The sequence below is a fragment of the Borostomias antarcticus genome (assembly GCF_949987555.1).
Source record: "Borostomias antarcticus genome assembly, chromosome: 8".
Classification (NCBI taxonomy): domain Eukaryota; kingdom Metazoa; phylum Chordata; class Actinopteri; order Stomiiformes; family Stomiidae; genus Borostomias; species Borostomias antarcticus.
The window spans coordinates 30,368,198-30,386,717 of record NC_140241.1 but is presented as its reverse complement, the minus strand read 5'-3'; the positions used below and the strand labels follow the sequence as shown (position 1 = coordinate 30,386,717).

The following is an 18,520-nucleotide window of genomic DNA, read 5'->3' as shown; positions in this document are numbered from 1 at the left end:
TATACTGATGTACCACACGGAGCTCATGTGTAATAAGCCATCGACCAGACCTGCTCAAGCAGTCTAACAGGAATAAGTCTCCCGACGAGCTGCATATCTGGGCTGGACCAGGTCCTACTGTACCTACTGTACTGGGCTGTACCAGGTCCTACTGTACTGGTCCTACTGTACTGGGCTGTACCAGGTCCTACTGTACCAGGTCCTACTGTACTGGGCTTTACCTGGTCCTACTGTACTGGGCTGTACCAGGTCCTACTGTACTGGGCCTTACCTGGTCCTACTGTACTGGGCTGTACCAGGTCCTACTGTACTGGGCTGTACCAGGTCCTACTGTACTGGTCCTACTGTACTGGGCTGGTGCCCTTCTTAAATGAGGTGTGACTGAAGGCTAGGCGGCGGCCAATCAGACGCCTCTCAGGTATTTAAGACGCCAGATTGCGCTCGTCGCACCGGTCTCCCTCCATGAAGCAGCAGTTCGATTCCCTCCCTTCCAGGATCTCGTCCGCGCATCATTTCCTGCCCACGATCGGCCCCCTCTGTGCCACAATGACATCATGCTGTACACAAGTACACAAGGTCACGCTAGCTCAGCCTCCCACAGTCTGCCAGCTATTAGCCCGGTCCCGTCTGAAACATGAGCCGGCGTGCCAGAGCACATTCCTCCCCGTGAACACGGGTGATAACGCTGCCAGGTTCTCCACCGCATCCGGGATGGATTACACGCTGGGGCGTCTGAACACATTACACCCAAGGCATCGGAATTCCTTGTTGTTGTTTTGTGCTGTTGTAATTTGTTGTTCAGCGCTGATTTTGTAGGGAAACTGCCAAAAATGTAGAACTGAAGATGCTGTAAACTCTGCCTGATCTCTACAACAACCAGCCTTCGCCCACACACCCCATCATCATCCTCCCTGGTTTAATCATCCTCCCTGGTTTATACACCTCATCCTCCCTGGTTTACACACCTCATCCTCCCTGGTTTAATCATCCTCCCTGGTTTATTCACATCATCCTCCCTGGTTTACACACCTCATCATCCACACCTCATCCTCCTTCCTGGTTTACACACCTCATCATCCACACCTCATCATCCACACCTCATCCTCCTCCCTGGTTTACACACACAAACAAAAGCGCAACGTGAGTCATCGTCTAACCTGAATGCAGGAAGGAACACCTCTTTTATGCGAGTATCTTAAATGTGACCTTGTATATAAAAATGGACTCATATTTATGTCTCTCAAAGAAGCCTATTGAGTTCTAATCAGAGAATATAAATGTAGTGTCAGAAGTGGAATAATGGCTTGGCTGTTGCATATGTGGAGAAAAGCTGTTTTGCAAGTCCGGGATAATGTTTCAACAGACCTTGTGCAAACAAGCATACCGTTCCTTAAAAGCCATAAATCAATCTGCAGCATAATCTACTGTATATTTCTATCAAAATGTGTAACGCCAAATGTTCTTGGTGCTTGTCAATGCCATTTCTTAGAAACTTGTATTTTTTGTTTTGTTTTTTACATTATTTTTATATGCTTTTTGCTTCAGGTACTGTACATCTAGAATGGCTTTAGTAGACTTCAGCTTTAGTAGACTTCAACACTAGATTTGTTGTACGACGACTTTATCACTTTGTGGGAACGCTTGTATTTTTGACAGGGCTGACCTACTAAAGCCCAATTTGAGGCAGGCAATAATGTGTGGCGTATCCCGCTAGGTCTGTCCAGTGAGCCATGAAGGTAAACAGCTCTGCTTGCCTATCTTCTCCATGACAAATGGCTTAACCCTGTTGCCATGGTTCCTGCCATTGAGAGCCAGACCACAACAGCCAGTGAGAGAGACGGCTTCATTGACTGAATGGGCTGTCAATCATGCACTGACCCCGCCCCCTTCCCTTCACAGTTGTTATCGAAACACGCACTTGAGGCAGCAGCGAAGTGAGTACGCTTCATAGTGGGCCCTTGAAATGCCGTTTGACTAGCTTTGTCTTAAGACGGAGTGATTTTTATATCCCTCTTCGCAAGAAATTCTTGGGCAGAAGTACAAACGTGTCTGATAAAAACCATCAGCATCGGGGCAAAGCATCTCTATCAGATACGCTCACAGTGCTGCTGCCGTTATCACATCTGGGCCCTCGCCACCATTTCTACTGGAGTTGTTAATGAGGGCGTCGCCGCCTCGGCTCCTCCCTCTACATCTGGCTGTTGAAACGTCTGTAGCCTCCTGCTCCTCATCCAGACCTGTCTCTCTCCCACCCTGCTTCCCTCATCCACCCTGCTCCCCTCATCCAGACCTGTCTGTCTCCCTCCCTCCCTGCTCCTCTCATCCAGACCTGTCTCTCTCCCACCCTGCTCCCCTCATCCAGACCTGTCTCTCTCCCACCCTGCTTCCCCCTCATCCACCCTGCTCCTCTCATCCAGACCTGTCTCTCTCCCACCCTGCTCCCCTCATCCAGACCTGTCTGTCTCCCACCCTGCTCCCCTCATCCACCCTGCTCCCCTCATCCACCCTGCTCCCCTCATCCAGACCTGTCTCTCTCCCACCCTGCTCCCCTCATCCAGACCTGTCTCTCTCCCTCCCTGCTTCCCTCATCCAGACCTGTCTCTCTCCCACCCTGCTCCCCTCATCCAGACCTGTCTCTCTCCCACCCTGCTCCCCTCATCCAGACCTGTCTCTCTCCCACCCTGCTCCCCTCATCCAGACCTGTCTGTCTCCCTCCCTGCTCTCCTCATCCAGACCTGTCTCTCTCCCACCCTGCTTCCCTCATCCAGACCTGTCTGTCTCCCACCCTGCTCCCCTCATCCAGACCTGTCTCTCTCCCACCCTGCTCCCCTCATCCAGACCTGTCTCCCTCCCTCCCTGCTCCCCTCATCCAGACCTGTCTCCCTCCCTCCCTGCTCCCCTCATCCAGACCTGTCTGTCTCCCACCCTGCTCCCCTCATCCAGACCTGTCTCCCTCCCTGCTCCCCTCATCCAGACCTGTCTCCCTCCCTCCCTGCTCCCCTCATCCAGACCTGTCTCCCTCCCTGCTCCCCTCATCCAGACCTGTCTCCCACCCTGCTTCCCCCTCATCCAGACCTGTCTCCCTCCCTCCCTGCTCCCCTCATCCAGACCTGTCTCCCACCCTGCTTCCCCCTCATCCAGACCTGTCTCCCTCCCTCCCTGCTTCCCTCTCATCTGTATCTGTCTCAGCTCACTTTCTCTTCTCGGCCCCCTCTGACACTCATTTTTCTTTCACTCTGTCCCTCTCTATCCCCCCCCCCCCCCCCCTCTCTTCCCCCCCGCCACACACACACACAAACACACACACCTCTCTCTCTCCCTCTCTTCCCCCCTGCCACACACACACACACACACCTCTCTCTGCCTCTCTCTCCCCCCCGCCACACACACACACCTTTCTCTCCCTCTCTCCATCACTGGGAGAACCTGAGCCTCTTATCGGGGGCCGTTCTCCACCGCGCTCCCAGATAGAGACAGGTTGATAAATCGCTGGCTATATTTGCCTTTGCTGTTATTAGGACACAGATTCGGTGGCTGTCATTCAGGGCTCCTGCTGTTGTGTGTGTGTGTTTGCTGGGCCCGTCGCTGATGTGCTGTTGTGTGTGTGTGTGTGTGTGTGTGTGTGTGTGTGTGTGTTTGCTGGGCCCGTCGCTGATGGATGGGCCCAATAAATAAGGAGCTGCTACCGCTCATATATCACAATGGGTGGAGCTCAACAGTTAGTGTGTGTGTGTGTGTGTGTGTGTGTGTGTGTGTGTGTGTGTGTGTGTGTGTGTGTGTGTGTGGTTATTGCCTATAAAGATAGACTAGGGGGCAGATGTATACACACGTTTGTGAGCGTATCATAAACAGCGCCTTGGTCGGGGGCGTACCCACAAGCCCTGCGTCTGATGGCGTAATCGCCGTGGGAACGCCGCCGCCCTCCAAGCGTAACATGCGCAGCGTAAAGAGCGGCTAGGGCCAGTCTGCTGCTAAGGCTAGTCTGTAAGGCCAGTCTGCTGCTAAGGCCGGTCTGCTGCTAGGGCCAGTCTGCTGCTAGGGCCAGTCTGCTGCTAAGGTCAGTCTGCTGCTAAGGTCAGTCTGCTGCTACGGTCAGTCTGCTGCTAGGGTCAGTCTGCTGCTAAGGCCAGTCTGCTGCTAAGGTCAGTCTGTAAGGCCAGTCTGCGGCTAGGGCCAGTCTGCTGCTAGGGCCAGTCTGCTGCTAAGGTCAGTCTGTAAGGTCAGTCTGCTGCTAAGGTCAGTCTACAGCTGAGGCCAGTCTGCGGGATGTTCACGCTGCGCCTCTTCATTTTACCCAGGCTAACTAGGCGTGTTAAAATAGTGAATTAGCTCTTGATCTGTGTCAGGCGGCGTGTCATCAGCACCACAGTAGAAAGAGGATGTTTGAGATGGTCTGTATTGGAGAGGAAATGGAGTGTGTGTCAATAAAATAATGACTTACCTCATGTTGGGTTTCTTGCATTCATGCAGTCCAGCTCAGTAGTGAATGAATGTTTCTGTTCTGGGGTTTATGTAATGTGACAGTTTATGTAGCAACCAATTTGATGAACTAGGTGAGCCATTAGCATGTTAGCATGCTCCATACAGCATCGCAGGAACGGCAGTTATTATTCATAAAGTCGTGTAATCTCAAGAATCAGAAGTTTTATTTTGAATCAATTCAAAAAGAGTTTGCACTAAAATTTGAATATACAGTCTAGTATATATTATGATACAGGTCGCACAGATAATAACTTGGATGATAACCCTTACTCAAATGTGCCTCAGCAAAGTCCAGTCTTGTATTCTGACAAAATGATTTTCTCTGATGCATAACGCTCTAAAATGTGACCTTAAAGCATTATGCTAATAAAATGGACATATTGGGTCAATATAACGCACGTCTCCTGACTTCGTCTTGCTCAGCTTTCATACTGGACATATAATCAATCAATCAATCAATCAAAGCTTTATTTGTATAGCGCATTTCATACCCAGAGGCAACACAATGCACTTTATAGAGAACAAGGGAGGTGGGCATTAGACCCACCTCTACATATTCCAGAGGGAAGCAAAAAATATGATATAAATATATATTATATTATAAATATATGATGGAATACGTAATCAGTCTCTCCTTGCGTAACTGGATCTCCTTTGTTTTGCTCGACTTGAAACTCCTATATTTCCCTCAACCCTCCCATGAATACATGAGTAGGACAAGCGCAAAGTTGCCCTTTTGCACTCCTGCGGCAGGCAGAATGCGGTTTCAGCCACGTGCGGTCTGTTCATACAGACCACGCCATGCTTATAGACGCACGTTGCAACAAAATCACACCTCAAACGGCCACTAACATGTTCCTACATCTGTCCCTAAGTGCTTATTTGAGATGACAGCAATTTGAGGCAGTCTCTCTTAAAACACAACTGTTGAATGATAAAGGCAATGAGACAACAATGACAGTGTGTCTTTCTGATGCTACAGTAGCCTTACACCGTGTCCTAACTACACACGACGCCAGCGAGCGTCAGCGACAAAATGCGTTCCATTGCTTTGTTTTCTGTTGTTGTGTCCTAACTGGACGCGAGCGACGCAGCGCGAAGCGGCGCGACGTTTTAACTGCCCTTTTGACGCTCGCCCTGTTCCTATTCTACTCCTGTCGCTCGCGTTGACAGGCGTTCGTTCTTTAACTGTCTTCAGTTGGGAATATAGACAAATGACGTAACAGAACAGGAAAATTTAACGGTTTCAGTTAGGACAGCAAGCTATTCTTTATCAGTACTGAAGTGGTAGCCTGTTAAAATGTATGGAAGCTTATTATTATTATGGAAGCCTCCTCTTTCAGTGTTTTATCTGCAGAGGACGCATTCCCATTGTCTTTTTGGGTATTTTGATGCAAAGGCTGTTTTTTGCTTTAAGATCTGACCTTTTCACGCTGCGAGATTGATTACACACTGCTGCAGATGTAGCACTTCCCAGAATGCACAGGGCTTCTCCTGAATCACAACAGGTTCCCTGACACTCACGACGCGTCGTGCTAGCTAATGCAACGAATGACCGCCCAGCATTATGGAATCAGAACACAAGCTGCCAGAAACCTGTTGGCCAGCTCAGTGAATGATTTATATCTGGCCTAGATTCCAGGTTCGTAGAGGCCAAACCTGCGAAAATGCATCAGAACAGAATCATTTGTGATGTGTGGGTTGCTGCCCTCGTAGTCCTTTGAGATAAATGCCACACAAACACAGAATCTGGTGTTACGCATAAAAGAATGTCACAGATCAGGAGTTTAGCGTGTTTTCAGGCAACATCCTGCATGATACTTTTTCACTCTGTTCAGGTAACGTTTTTCCCAGCTGTGCGGCATCTCTCTCCTCACGCCGTGCACTCCCTCCTCCTCCCCCCTCCTCTCCTTCTCCCCCCTCCTCTCCTCCTCCCCCCTCCTCTCCTCCTCCTCCCCCCTCCTCTCCTCCTCGTCCCCCCTCCTCTCCTCCTCCTCCTCCTCCCCCCTCCTCTCCTCCTCTTCCTCCCTCCTCCCCTCCTCTCCTCCTCCTCCTACCTCTTCTCCCCTCCTCCTCCCTCCTCTCCTCCTCCTCCTCCTCCTCCCTCCTCCCCCCTCCTCTCCTCCTCCTCCCCCCTCCTCTCCTCCCCTCCTCCCTCCTCCTCCTCCTCTCCTCCTCCTCCTCCCTCCTCTCCTCCTCCCCCCTCCTCTCCTCCTCCCCCCTCCTTTCCTCCTCCTCCTCCCTCCTCTCCTCCTCCTCCCTCCTCCTCCTCCTCCTCCCCCCTCCTCCTCCTCCCCCTCCTCTCCTCCTCCTCCCTCCTCCTCCTCCTCCTCCCCCCTCCTCCTCCTCCCCCTCCTCTCCTCCTCCTCCCCCCTCCTCTCCTCCTCCCTCCCTGCGCAGCTGTTCTCACACCGCCCGTCTTTTCTTTCTCTCCTTTCTCCCCTCTCTTTGCTTTCCTCCCTTTTGTTTCTCTCTGTGCAGGTGACTTCTATGCCCTTCTGTCCCGGCTGCTAGGCGAGAGCGAGGACGTAGTCCACGTGCATAAGTATAACCCTGGGGGGGCGCAGCGGGCCCAGGCGGAGCTGGTGGCTCAGATCGATAGCATAATGCAAAAGAAGGACCTGGGCTGGCCCAGTCCCTGGCTAGGTTTCGGGGACAGGGCGGACGCCGTGCTGGTGAGGGACAGGGTGCACAAGTTCCACCAGCTAGAGGCTACGGCCAGGCCGCCCGGGAGTGCGCCGGGAACTAACGGCGCCGCCGTCGGGGCTGGCGCCCGAAAACAAGGTGGGTTTTTCTTTTTCCCAAGAGGGAAGCGGTGGTGTCCGAACCTTTTTTGGGGGGGGGGGGGTTGCTCTGGCATGTTCTATTTTCGGAGGCATGCCCTTTGGATTAAGGTGTGCACCTTCATGTGAATTTTTGATTTAAAGCTCCATGTCGTCTCATCTCATTGTTCTCATTAATCAGTTAAATCGAGTGTCGGCGCGGTCGGCTGGGCGCCACGTCATTAACGCTGAATAGCTGCTCCTCAGTGGGTTGAATTCACCGTTGGAGTTCAGAATAAGGGAAGTGTAGTCCAGGCTGATCTAGAGCAGCACTCACGGTCCAACGGAGCGTATGTGTCCAATTTACACCCAATTCCCAATAGTGATTTAGCTAAAGAGAAATGTATGAAGAGACCTGAGGAGTTTCCTGCATGCGGCATTTATCGTTGTTCAAGAGATTTCTCCCAAGAGTCTGAAAGCGAGCTCTCTCATCAGCCGGGGACATCACCTAGAAAAATATACTCTGACGTTTCAGTTGAGTAGCTTTCTGCTCAATGCCAATTTAGTTGTTTTTTTGTCTTTTGTTCTAACCGGCTGCTACTCTGGGGGAATCGCGCTGTTCCACTCCCCTAGTCAAACCTTGCATGGCATCAGGGAGGCAGCCCATCATGTGGACCCCGGCTGTATTGATTACGTTTGGAAATCAAATTACCAACACAAACAGATGTAAATGAATTAGATTTCATACATCTGCTCCTGTACTGAGCCTGTTAAGTCCAGGTTAAGCTTGTTGTTTCCTGGCCCAGCTGTATAACTGACATTCCTCTCGACATCTTCCTGTGAATTATTCATAGAGAAGGCTTCAGCGTTTGAGGGAGAGGGTTGGGGCTTTCGTCGTGCCCTTGAGTGCAGAAACTGCCAAAGGAAATCAGCCAGCTAGCCTGGAAACAAGGTGCAAGCACTGAATGTTGACTCGGTGTAGGCTACGTTGATGGGGAGGTGTCTTTCTTTGACTCGGTGTCGGCTACGTTGATGGGGTAGTGTCTTTCTTTGACTCGGTGTAGCTACGTTGATGGGGTAGTGTCTTTCTTTGACTCGGTGTAGGCTACGTTGATGGGGGAGTGTCTTTAGCTGAATCCCAAATCGCGCACTTAGGTGAAAGTGCAGAGCACTCGCGGCCTTGTGGCCTTACATGCGCGTTCCCGCTAAGTCCACAAGGGCTCAGGGTAGTTCCAAAACGGAATCGCTAGGTCCACAAGTGCGCCACGCCGCCATTTTGCGCACTGTAACCGCACTTACCGAAAGTCCGCAATTTCACGGATTTAGGAGCAGAAAATACCCACAGCCCACCGCGTCCCATGTGACACAGTGCTTGAGTGCATCCGAGTCATGATCCGATTGCATCACACATAAATGATGACATTTGCAGATAACACAACATTTATCTTGAAATCCACATGCTGCAAACATATCCCACCCAACCTTATTTTTTAATTATTATTAAATTAAAACGGACGTCAATCGGTCAATTTGCAGAGCTGAAGGGAGCGTCAGAGCAGCCTCTGCGTCGGAGGAACGCGGCAGCCAATGAAAACGAAGTGGGAGGGGCATTGAGCGAAACTGGAAGTGCTGTCCCATTTAATTCACGGCCCTGCACCCTCTGGCCCTTCCAGCTGACGTCAATTAAGTGCTCAGGCCTCAGGCCACAAGTGCGAGGGGCCGCAAGTGCGGTTTGCGCACTCAGATTGGGATTCAGCTTTTCTTTGACTCGGTGTAGGCTACGTTGATGGGGTAGTGTCTTTCTTTGACTCGGTATAGGCTACGTTGATGGGGGAGTGTCTTTCTTTCAGAGAGGACAGTCGGACATCTGCTATTGGAAAAGGGACCCAAGACTATTACCCATTACCTATCACCCATAGTTGTGCATTCTAAATCATTCATTGTCAAATTAACTTGCCATTGCTTGTCATGAATCTTTGGACTACTGTATATCAACTTTGCTTTGAAGTACCTTTGTTTGAAGTTTTAAGACTCTAAATGACTCATGACTTCCATATGACTTTTCAAAGTATACTTTACACTCAGTTGCTTTTGTATTCTGTCCCATCTGTTCTCCAACAAAGAACAAATCTTTTCCATCATTGAACAATTTCAGTAAGGCCTGCATATTGTCTACGCTGCTCATCAATAAAGTTGTCCAGTTTTAATTCTACAGTATTTACGCAAAGCTAGCTAAACATGAAGCTCTTTTAGAATAGTAAAAGGCACCATTCAGAATGCACATGCCGCCATATGTAGCATGAATGTTGTTTTTGTTGCAGAAGTTTAAAAAATGCCTCAATATTCTGTAAATGAATGTGATTACATGCACCATTACATGCAGTGCACTCAACTCTTCTCATTAGCCATATGATCAAAAGCTCAATGTGGTTTCATTTCATTAGCTAAATTATTGCAGTTCATTCTCTTATCCAAATGCTACAGATGCGAAAAATCGTTTTTGGTTGAGGGTCATAAAACATGCTTAGCATACATTTCGTCTCATTATAATAACATTCAGTACATTCTGGTCCTAAGGGAACGCGTTTAAAGACTATGTTCCCATGATAGTCAGTTGCAGTTTATTTCAGTTAACATGTAGATAAGAGATGTTAATATGTTTATAGTAGTAAACCATATTTTTGTGTCCGTCTGTCCCTCCAATCAGTGCTCACCAGAGAACTGTCATGGGCCTATCACACTGCTCCTCATGACCGGTTGGTCAGTTCTCTTCACAGTATTTTGTTCTGCATATCTGACTGAGCGTTTGCCTCCTGGCTGTTTGTCCTCTTATATGATCTCAGATGGCAGCTCTGTCACCCGCAGCGCGCCCTGCGCTGGGGCACGAACATCCACATTACTGTAACAGCTAAATGTCAATAGATGAACCCATCACTAGGATTCTGTAATTGTGTTTGCACATGCATCCATTAGCTCCCAGCAGCCTTTGTGCCGTCATCCTCCACTGTCGTCCCAGCTGCGGTCAGGCCTCCCAGCCACCTGCCATCTTTGACATGTCATCAAAACACCATTACAAAATGGTGGCAGGATGTCCCATACACACAGTTCCTGACGTGATGATCCTAGTTATATGAATGATGAGATTAGCCCGTTAGCTAGCTTAGCTAGAAAACAGTGGAGGTAATGGAGGGTCAGAGGTCATTTCACCAGACGTACGAGCCCTTTTGTTTACACTACCCCCATGCTAGGGATCGCCTCCGCCATGTCTTTTTTTTTTCCCCATTTAAGATGCGACTTTTCAGAGCTGACCGCAGGATCTTGGCTCAACTCTATTTTGTGTGTGTGTGTGTGTGTGCGCACATACATATGTGTTTGTGTGTGCTTGTGTGTAGGGTACCATCTGGAAGAGGTGGCGGACTGGCCAGAGATCCCGCTCCAGCTGGGTGAGGTGTCCGGCCTGGCCCTGGACTCGGCCAGTAACCTGGTCATCTTCCACAGAGGAGACCACCAGTGGGGTGTCAAGTAAGTGCATCTTACAGTACCTCCAGTGTTATGGTACGGTATGGTACCACTGCTATGCTTCTCTGAGAGGGCGACTGTATGTCAGACATCTTATTACAGACAGAGATCAAGGCTAATCTAGTAAGTAAGTAAGTAAGTAAGTAATCTAAGGCATGCTCAGTCGAGATCCTCTGTTGAAACACACTTTTGGTCAAGTCTTAAATCTGTGTTGTGAAACTGCCCCTTGCTGTCAGTCAGATGCATTAATGTATTCTCTCTTGCACATTTTAAATTGGATCATTTGACTTCTTACATTATTCCATTCAGTCTCTTTAAATTAGTGGGATGCCAAAGAACGACACAGGGATGAGGAGACCATGCTGTAGGTCACCTCAGTTTATCCTCAAGCCTCTTGTATGAATTACAGCTTTAGCCAGGGGGAGGTAATAATTGGATTTGTCAGTTTAAAAACCAGAGTCAGTGAAATCCCTCATTACCGACTCCTCTCTCCTCTGTACCAAACACCCTTTCTCGTCGCTGTGGCGCTTCCAAACTCCGTTTTGATTCCTGTCAGCCCAAGGTGGCTTCTGTCCTTATTTCCAGCTGTTTGTTTAGTTCAAAGAAATGCTCCAGTCATGTGGGAACAGAGTCATTAGGCACAATTACTCCGGTGAGCAGGATTTTACCCCGTCAGGCGCTGAACCCCCCCGCCCCCCCACCCCACCATGCAGATTCAAAGAGCGGCCCTGGTTCCTGGATTAGCATGAACAGCAGGGCAGTCTGGGCCAAGTACTGAAGGGGAGAAGACACTTTTCAAAAGAAAAGGCTTATTACTTTGATTATGCAACTGAATTTAAAAGTCAAAGGATTGTTTGGCAAACAGGTCCATTTTTATGAGTTGTGGTTATTTAAGAAGAGGATTTAATTTTCTCAGGCAATTAAAACCATTTGAATACCTCTGGCCAGTGGCGGGGATCTGTATCCAACTTTGGGGGGGACATTTACATTTACATTGAAGTTTTGCAAGAGTATTTTTTGGGGGGGACATCTTCCTAGGTGGCTGTATGTTCATTTGAATGCCACTACCCCAATCTGAATATTGGGGGGGACAATTTTAATCATCTCAAATATTGGGAGGGACATCGCCGCCCCTGCCTCTGGCATTACAATATATTCACTATGCGAAATGGAGGAAGAACTGCAACTTTTCCACTTCATAGTTGGGTAACATCTGCTGACTTTGGTCCATCAGAGCTCTGTCACCGCCAGCTAACAGCCAATCTGCATTTTTGGGGTCGATTTTGATTTTCTTCAAGCAAGATCAGCAGATACAGTACCAATCCGATATTAATGTTTTGCCTTGTGACATTCCCATATCAATCTACTTAGTTTACTACTGTAGCTACCCAACTAGCTAGGGATGCACCGATGCATCGGCCGAACATCGGCATCGGCCGATGTTGGCCTTGTTGACTGCCATCGGCAAATAAAATGACATTCACCGATGGTAGTGGCAGATGTTATGTTGCAACAATTACGTCTTTTTTTTTGTTGCAAAACGTGTCCTACCCAGCTGCAGATTCGGAGAAGATCCGTGTCGTAACGCCGCAAACGCACGTGTAGTTTGCTTTCCAATTAAAGTTAAATAAAAATCTGCGTTTTGGAACCAAACACTTAATTTCTTTGTTTCCCTGGCACAAAAGGGGGAATAAAAAAAAGAATAAAGTAAACATCGGCCATCGGCATCGGCCGGATTGTTATTTTAAACATCGGCATCGGCCCAGAATTTTGCAATCGGTGCATCCCTACAACTAGCATCTGTCCCTGTGTAATGATATGACTGCACCGTAAAATCAATAGAGAGATGCAACATTCCCAATGTGATACGTTGTAAATGCTTTGTGTTGGGTTCTTGCATGCGCCCATGCAACACTGGTTCTAATCACTTTAAAGGCATCTCACTCTGTGCTGCTGGACTCTCCCTTGGGGGCTCTGCTTGCTGTGAAAGCTTTAATAGGATTTGGGAAACAGTATCTCTAGCCTCATGAGACCATCCTGATTTCGCAAGCTCACATTATCTTTCTCTTGCAAATCTGGATACTCTCCATAGAGATCAATTTGTGCCAGATCAGAAAATGGATCTCGCCAATCAGCATTGGTTCTGAGGAATTTGAAATACAAGGGCTAGGTTGATGTGATGACAGTGAGGAGCGGTTGACGTGACAGACGGTGACAGACAGATGGTTCATCCAATCACCTGCCAAGTATTTTTGAAAGTGCCTGCCCTTTCCCAAACAGTTTCCAACTAGAGTTCCCAGATGGTTATGCGAAGCAAGCCATCTGGTGAACCATCTGGTCCATCAGGTTACAATATCTCTAGCTACAGTAATTAGGTAAATTTACTAGCCTACTGTACTGTAACTTTACTGTCTTGCTGCCAGCTAGTGAAACAATGTTCACAGCAAACAAACGTGTTCATCTAAATCTATGCTAGTGAGCTGGGACTGTCACTAGTGTTACTAGGTGGCTTGCTACTGTAGCAAACTGCGTATTGTAAGATTTCTGTTGTGCATAAAGCAAAGCCAGCATGCCCTTCACTCCCAAGATGCTCTTCAGATGGTTGTTCACAGAGTAAGAACTGAACACAAGTAGAGTAGTGGTGAGAGCATTGGACTCCCACCCAGGAGACCGGGGTTCCTGGTGGGGATGACTTTGTTATCATCAGTGTAACTGCTTTAGCCACTGACCGCTACCGTTAATGTTATGGAAGCTGCTGCTAGTTGTTGTGAGCCCATGAGCTAACTGGCTATCCCGCTCTTATTGTGCTGGATTAGCATTGGAAGCATTGGAACTGATGTGTCCAGGTGACAAGACCCATCTTTATTTATCAGACATTACCGTCCTACCAGTCCCGCACAGAAACAAGCCAGCCAACACACATAAGCCAGGCTTGACCTGGCCTGGTTCAGAGAGGAGCACAATCATGTATATTCCTCAATTTATCATAATATAGCAATATTTAAAATGTTATTGAATTAAAATCTAACATCGTACAAAAATGTATATAGTGCAACTTTAATTATCAAAATGAAGTCTCCACCTCCAGAAGCGTGTCATATCACTTACATTAACAGTCTGAGGCTCTGTCTGCAAAATAACATCCATTTCATGAGCCGCCATGCGCTAACTTGGCTAATGCTAATTAAATGTGTCCTTGCCTCAGTGCTTCAAAGACTTAAAGGCCTAGCTGCAGAGATAGATGAGAGGGAGAATTAATGAGCTGGGGCATTAGGTGAGAGTGAGCCGGGAAGAGTCCCTCAGTATGAAACCAGCCACACTAGATCATTTACCGTTCCCATACCTAGGACACGTTAAGAGCTTGTAGCAGAGTTGGGGCGCAATTCATCAAAGGGTTCAAGTTCAAGTTTTGGAACAAACAAGGACCAGTGTCCCAGTGGTGTTAGTAGATGCTGGATGCGTTTTGTTTTTTTCTACGGAGATACAGATTTCGTAGATTAATGTTCTTTCCTGTGCTTGCTCGATTATGCATGTGTGTTTTTTGTGCGTGGCTGTAAGCCAGCGCACCATGGAGAGCAAATATCTGGTTGTCCCTCTGTCCCTTCCCTTGTTGACCTGCCGTTCTATATTGCTACCACAAGAGGCAGTGGTCCCAGAAACATCGCTAGCTAGCTAGCATTAGAGTTAGCATTAGCTAGTTAGCATTAGCATTAGGGTTAGGTTAGGCTGAGGGTTAGTTAGGTTAACGGCAACTTGCATTGTTGGGCGGAGGCATTTAGCCGCTACGCGTTTTTTCTGGTTTTATACTGTGGCACACCTGATTGGCTTGGGAAAGGTTCAGCTTGGCCACTTCATTTGATTATTCCACCCCTTACTGGATGCACCTCCACTGACTTCCACATACTTTGCACGAGGAAAATACCAAAATTTGATCATTGAGTATTGCACCTGCATATAGCGCTTGCCTATTGCCAATAGCATTTGACTATAGTGTTCGTACATGAGCGCTACCATGCTACATGAGCGCTACCATGTTCCTTGGTGTATGAGTGTTTTCAATCATTGTCACACTTTCAATACTTGACGCTGTTGCTATGGTGCACTATTTTCCCCTTCAAACTAAGAGAAACATCAGGTCAGACAATGTGATGTTTTTCAGTGATCAAGGCTGCCCTTTACAATTCATCTCTTTTGTCTGAGATCCTTGCTACTGTGAGAATGAAGTTAATTAACCTCACACACTTGAGCATAGCGGGATTAGCACTACTCATCACTCAATAAGAACCTTGTTTTCTCAGACTCCCTGATATCGGTTGGCGGTATGGAACTAACTCAGTTCATTCTTCTAACGCAGCTCCTTTGACAACGAGGAGAGATACCAGCAGCGCTCCCTGGGCCCTATCCAGCAGTCCGCCATCCTGGTTGTGGATCCAGTCAAAGGCAGCGTCCTCAAGGCCTCCGGAAGAAACATGTAAGCACTCCTACTGCTACAAGAGAGACTAATAGCTGTGAATGAGGGTAATTATTTACAGCCCTAATAGTTCCTTAATGCGACTAACACTCTGGCCCTCACAAAACAATACTGTTGACTTTATCCGAGGCAATTAAGAAGTACTCCCCTCCCTTCTGCAGGTTTTACTTGCCTCATGGAATTACTACAGACACAGAGAATAATTACTGGGTTACCGATGTGGCGCTCCATCAGGTAAGCTGACGTCTTAGAGCTCCGCTGGCCTGGGGGCCCGAGGGCTATCCTTAATGAGAGAGTAGGGGCCTGGGGGCCCCAGGGCTATCCTTAATGAGAGAGTAGGGGCCTGGGGGCCCGAGGGCTTTCCTTAATGAGAGAGCAGGGGCCTGGGGGCCCGAGGGCTGTCCTTAATGAGAGAGTAGGGGCCTGGGGGCCCCAGGGCTGTCCTTAATGAGAGAGTAGGGGCCTGGGGGCCCCAGGGCTATCCTTAATGAGAGAGTAGGGGCCTGGGGGCCCCAGGGCTATCCTTAATGAGAGAGTAGGGGCCTGGGGGCCCGAGGGCTTTCCTTAATGAGAGAGTAGGGGCCTGGGGGCCCGAGGGCTATCCTTAATGAGAGAGCAGGGGCCTGGGGGCCCCAGGGCTGTCCTTAATGAGAGAGTAGGGGCCTGGGGGCCCCAGGGCTATCCTTAATGAGAGAGTAGGGGCCTGGGGCCCCGAGGGCTATCCTTAATGGAAGAGTAGGGGCCCCAGGGCTGTCCTTAATGAGAGAGTAGGGGCCTGGGGGCCCCAGGGCTGTCCTTAATGAGAGAGTAGGGGCCTGGGGGCCCGAGGGCTGTCCTTAATGAGAGAGTAGGGGCCTGGGGGCCCGAGGGCTGTCCTTAATGAGAGAGTAGGGGCCTGGGGGCCCCAGGGCTGTCCTTAATGGAAGAGTAGGGGCCTGGGGGCCCCAGGGCTATCCTAAATGGGAGAGCAGGGTCCTGGGGGCCCGAGGGCTATCCTTAATGAGAGAGTAGGGGCCTGGGGGCCCCAGGGCTATCCTTAATGAGAGAGTAGGGGCCTGGGGGCCCCAGGGCTATCCTTAATGGAAGAGTGGGGGCCTGGGGGCCCCAGGGCTATCCTTAATGGAAGAGTAGGGGCCTGGGGGCCCGAGGGCTGTCCTTAATGGAAGAGTAGGGGCCTGGGGGCCCGAGGGCTGTCCTTAATGGAAGAGTAGAGCTGGGGGCCCGAGGGCTATCCTTAATGAGAGAGTAGGGGCCTGGGGGCCCGAGGGCTGTCCTTAATGGAAGAGTAGGGGCCTGGGGGCCCGAGGGCTGTCCTTAATGGAAGAGTAGGGGCCTGGGGGCCCGAGGGCTATCCTTAATGGAAGAGTAGGGGCCTGGGGGCCCGAGGGCTATCCTTAATGAGAGAGTAGGGGCCTGGGGGCCCGAGGGCTGTCCTTAATGGAAGAGTAGAGCTGGGGGCCCCAGGGCTGTCTTTAATGGAAGAGTAGGGGGACGCTGGAGAGAGAATTAGATCATGTAGTGAGTCTGCTTTCCCAAATGGTTTCATGCAAGTCAAGAGAGTTAACCCGGCAAAACAGTTTTGTTTACTTGAGGAATACTTCTTTGATACTGTAGGTGACATAGGTCAGATAACACAAACTGCCTTTGAACACCTTAAATTAAATATTTTAATGTGTTTAAGCTCTATGTATCTGTTTTCGTTATGAAAATACAGGAAATCCATACTATTATACTCCTCTATCTTCGTGTGCATATTTGTGCCGTACAGTTCACATCAGAGCAACCTCAGTGTCTGGTCAATGTCTGCCTGGCCCGGCCTATCATTACGTGACCCCCTCCTCCATCCAGGTGTTCAAAGTGGGCAGTGATGGCAGGGACAAGCCCCTGGTGGTGCTGGGAGAAGCATTTCAACCAGGAAGTGATAAGGAGCACTTCTGCAAGCCCACCGATGTGGCTGTGGACACGGTGACCGGAAACATCTTCATATCGGACGGCTACTGCAATGCCAGAATCCTCAAATTCTCACCAGAGGGCAAATATCTCTCTCACTGGGGAGCAGGTACATCACACACACACACACACACACACACACACACACAAACACACACACACACACACACACACACACAGAAAGAGATTTAGGGCGAATGAAATATTTATGACCAGTTTGTCTGCAGCGAAGACCATTTCAAGGCTCAGCTTGACAAAATGTATTAGAATGCTTATTGATTTACCTGTAATATTATGACAATATTTTGTGCTGATGTTGAGATTTGGCACAATAAAATACATCATTATGCAGTCTTTAGCATAAAGCCCCCAGCATGCAATAGTGGACTTGCTCAGTTTTAGAAGGAGTACAGGAGCAAATAATTCACATGGTAGCAGTGTTTCATTCTTTTATATGGTCATGAACCACTAAAGAAATCGATATTGAGGGCCTGAACAGCAATCTGTTTTAAACACAAAACACACAACCCATCGGGTGGCTCACACAGCACAATACCTTTAACCATTTTCAACCCCTGATGTCCGTGCGTTCTCCACCCTCAGGATCGTCCGATAGACGGCGGAGGCTCCCGTTCCAGATCCCCCACAGCCTGGCCTTCCTGCCCGACAGACAGGAGCTCTGCGTGGCCGACCGCGAGAACGGACGCGTCCAGTGCTTCGTGGCTGAGTCCGGGGAATTCGTTAAGGAGATCAAGAAGGAGGAATTCGGAGGAGAAGTGTACGCCATCGCCTACATGCCTGCTCACGGTGAGTGCGTCACGGCTTTGGCCGTATGGAGGGTGAAATGTGTGAGAGAGTTGACTATATTGAGGAGCGGACTCCCTTGCTGAGGTGAGTAGGGAGTTGTGTCTGTCAGCTCTGTGCTTTGCCTTGTCTCTCTTTTTGCCACAGCCCGAATATTTAATTCATTATCTGTGCACTGAACACGTGTAAAATTCTGAAAACATTTCACCGGCCGTCTGCTTTAGATCACTCGCGTTGTGTTTTGAGAAAAGATTATACACTAACTAATTAAGCGCATTATGTTGCCTCTGGGTATAAAATGCGCTATATAAATAAAGCTTTGATTGATTGACTAACATCCTCATTATAGAGGCACTTGCAGAACGCAATGCAATTATATTAATCAATTTGGTTAACAATATGTGGGCCTCTTTCAAACAAAAGCTTTTCTGATTCAGGCTTTCATGTGTTACCCCTTCAAAGGGAAAATCTGTATTCATGGTGTGTGTGTGTGTGTGTGTGTGTGTGTGTGTGTGTGTGTGTGTGTGTGTGT

The 18,520-nt window shown here is 48.9% G+C and overlaps 1 protein-coding gene across 1 annotated transcript in view; it reads left to right on the top strand.

Moving 5' to 3' along the window:
* Positions 1-18,520, top strand: part of pam (peptidylglycine alpha-amidating monooxygenase) — a 67,961-nt gene that overhangs the window by 41,684 nt on the left and 7,757 nt on the right. Inside the window, exons 15-19 of the mRNA XM_084441781.1 lie at positions 10,637-10,766; positions 15,118-15,234; positions 15,396-15,468; positions 17,083-17,293; positions 17,788-17,991. Coding sequence (XP_084297907.1) covers positions 10,637-10,766; positions 15,118-15,234; positions 15,396-15,468; positions 17,083-17,293; positions 17,788-17,991 — 735 coding nt within the window. The remainder of the gene's footprint in view (positions 1-10,636; positions 10,767-15,117; positions 15,235-15,395; positions 15,469-17,082; positions 17,294-17,787; positions 17,992-18,520) is intronic.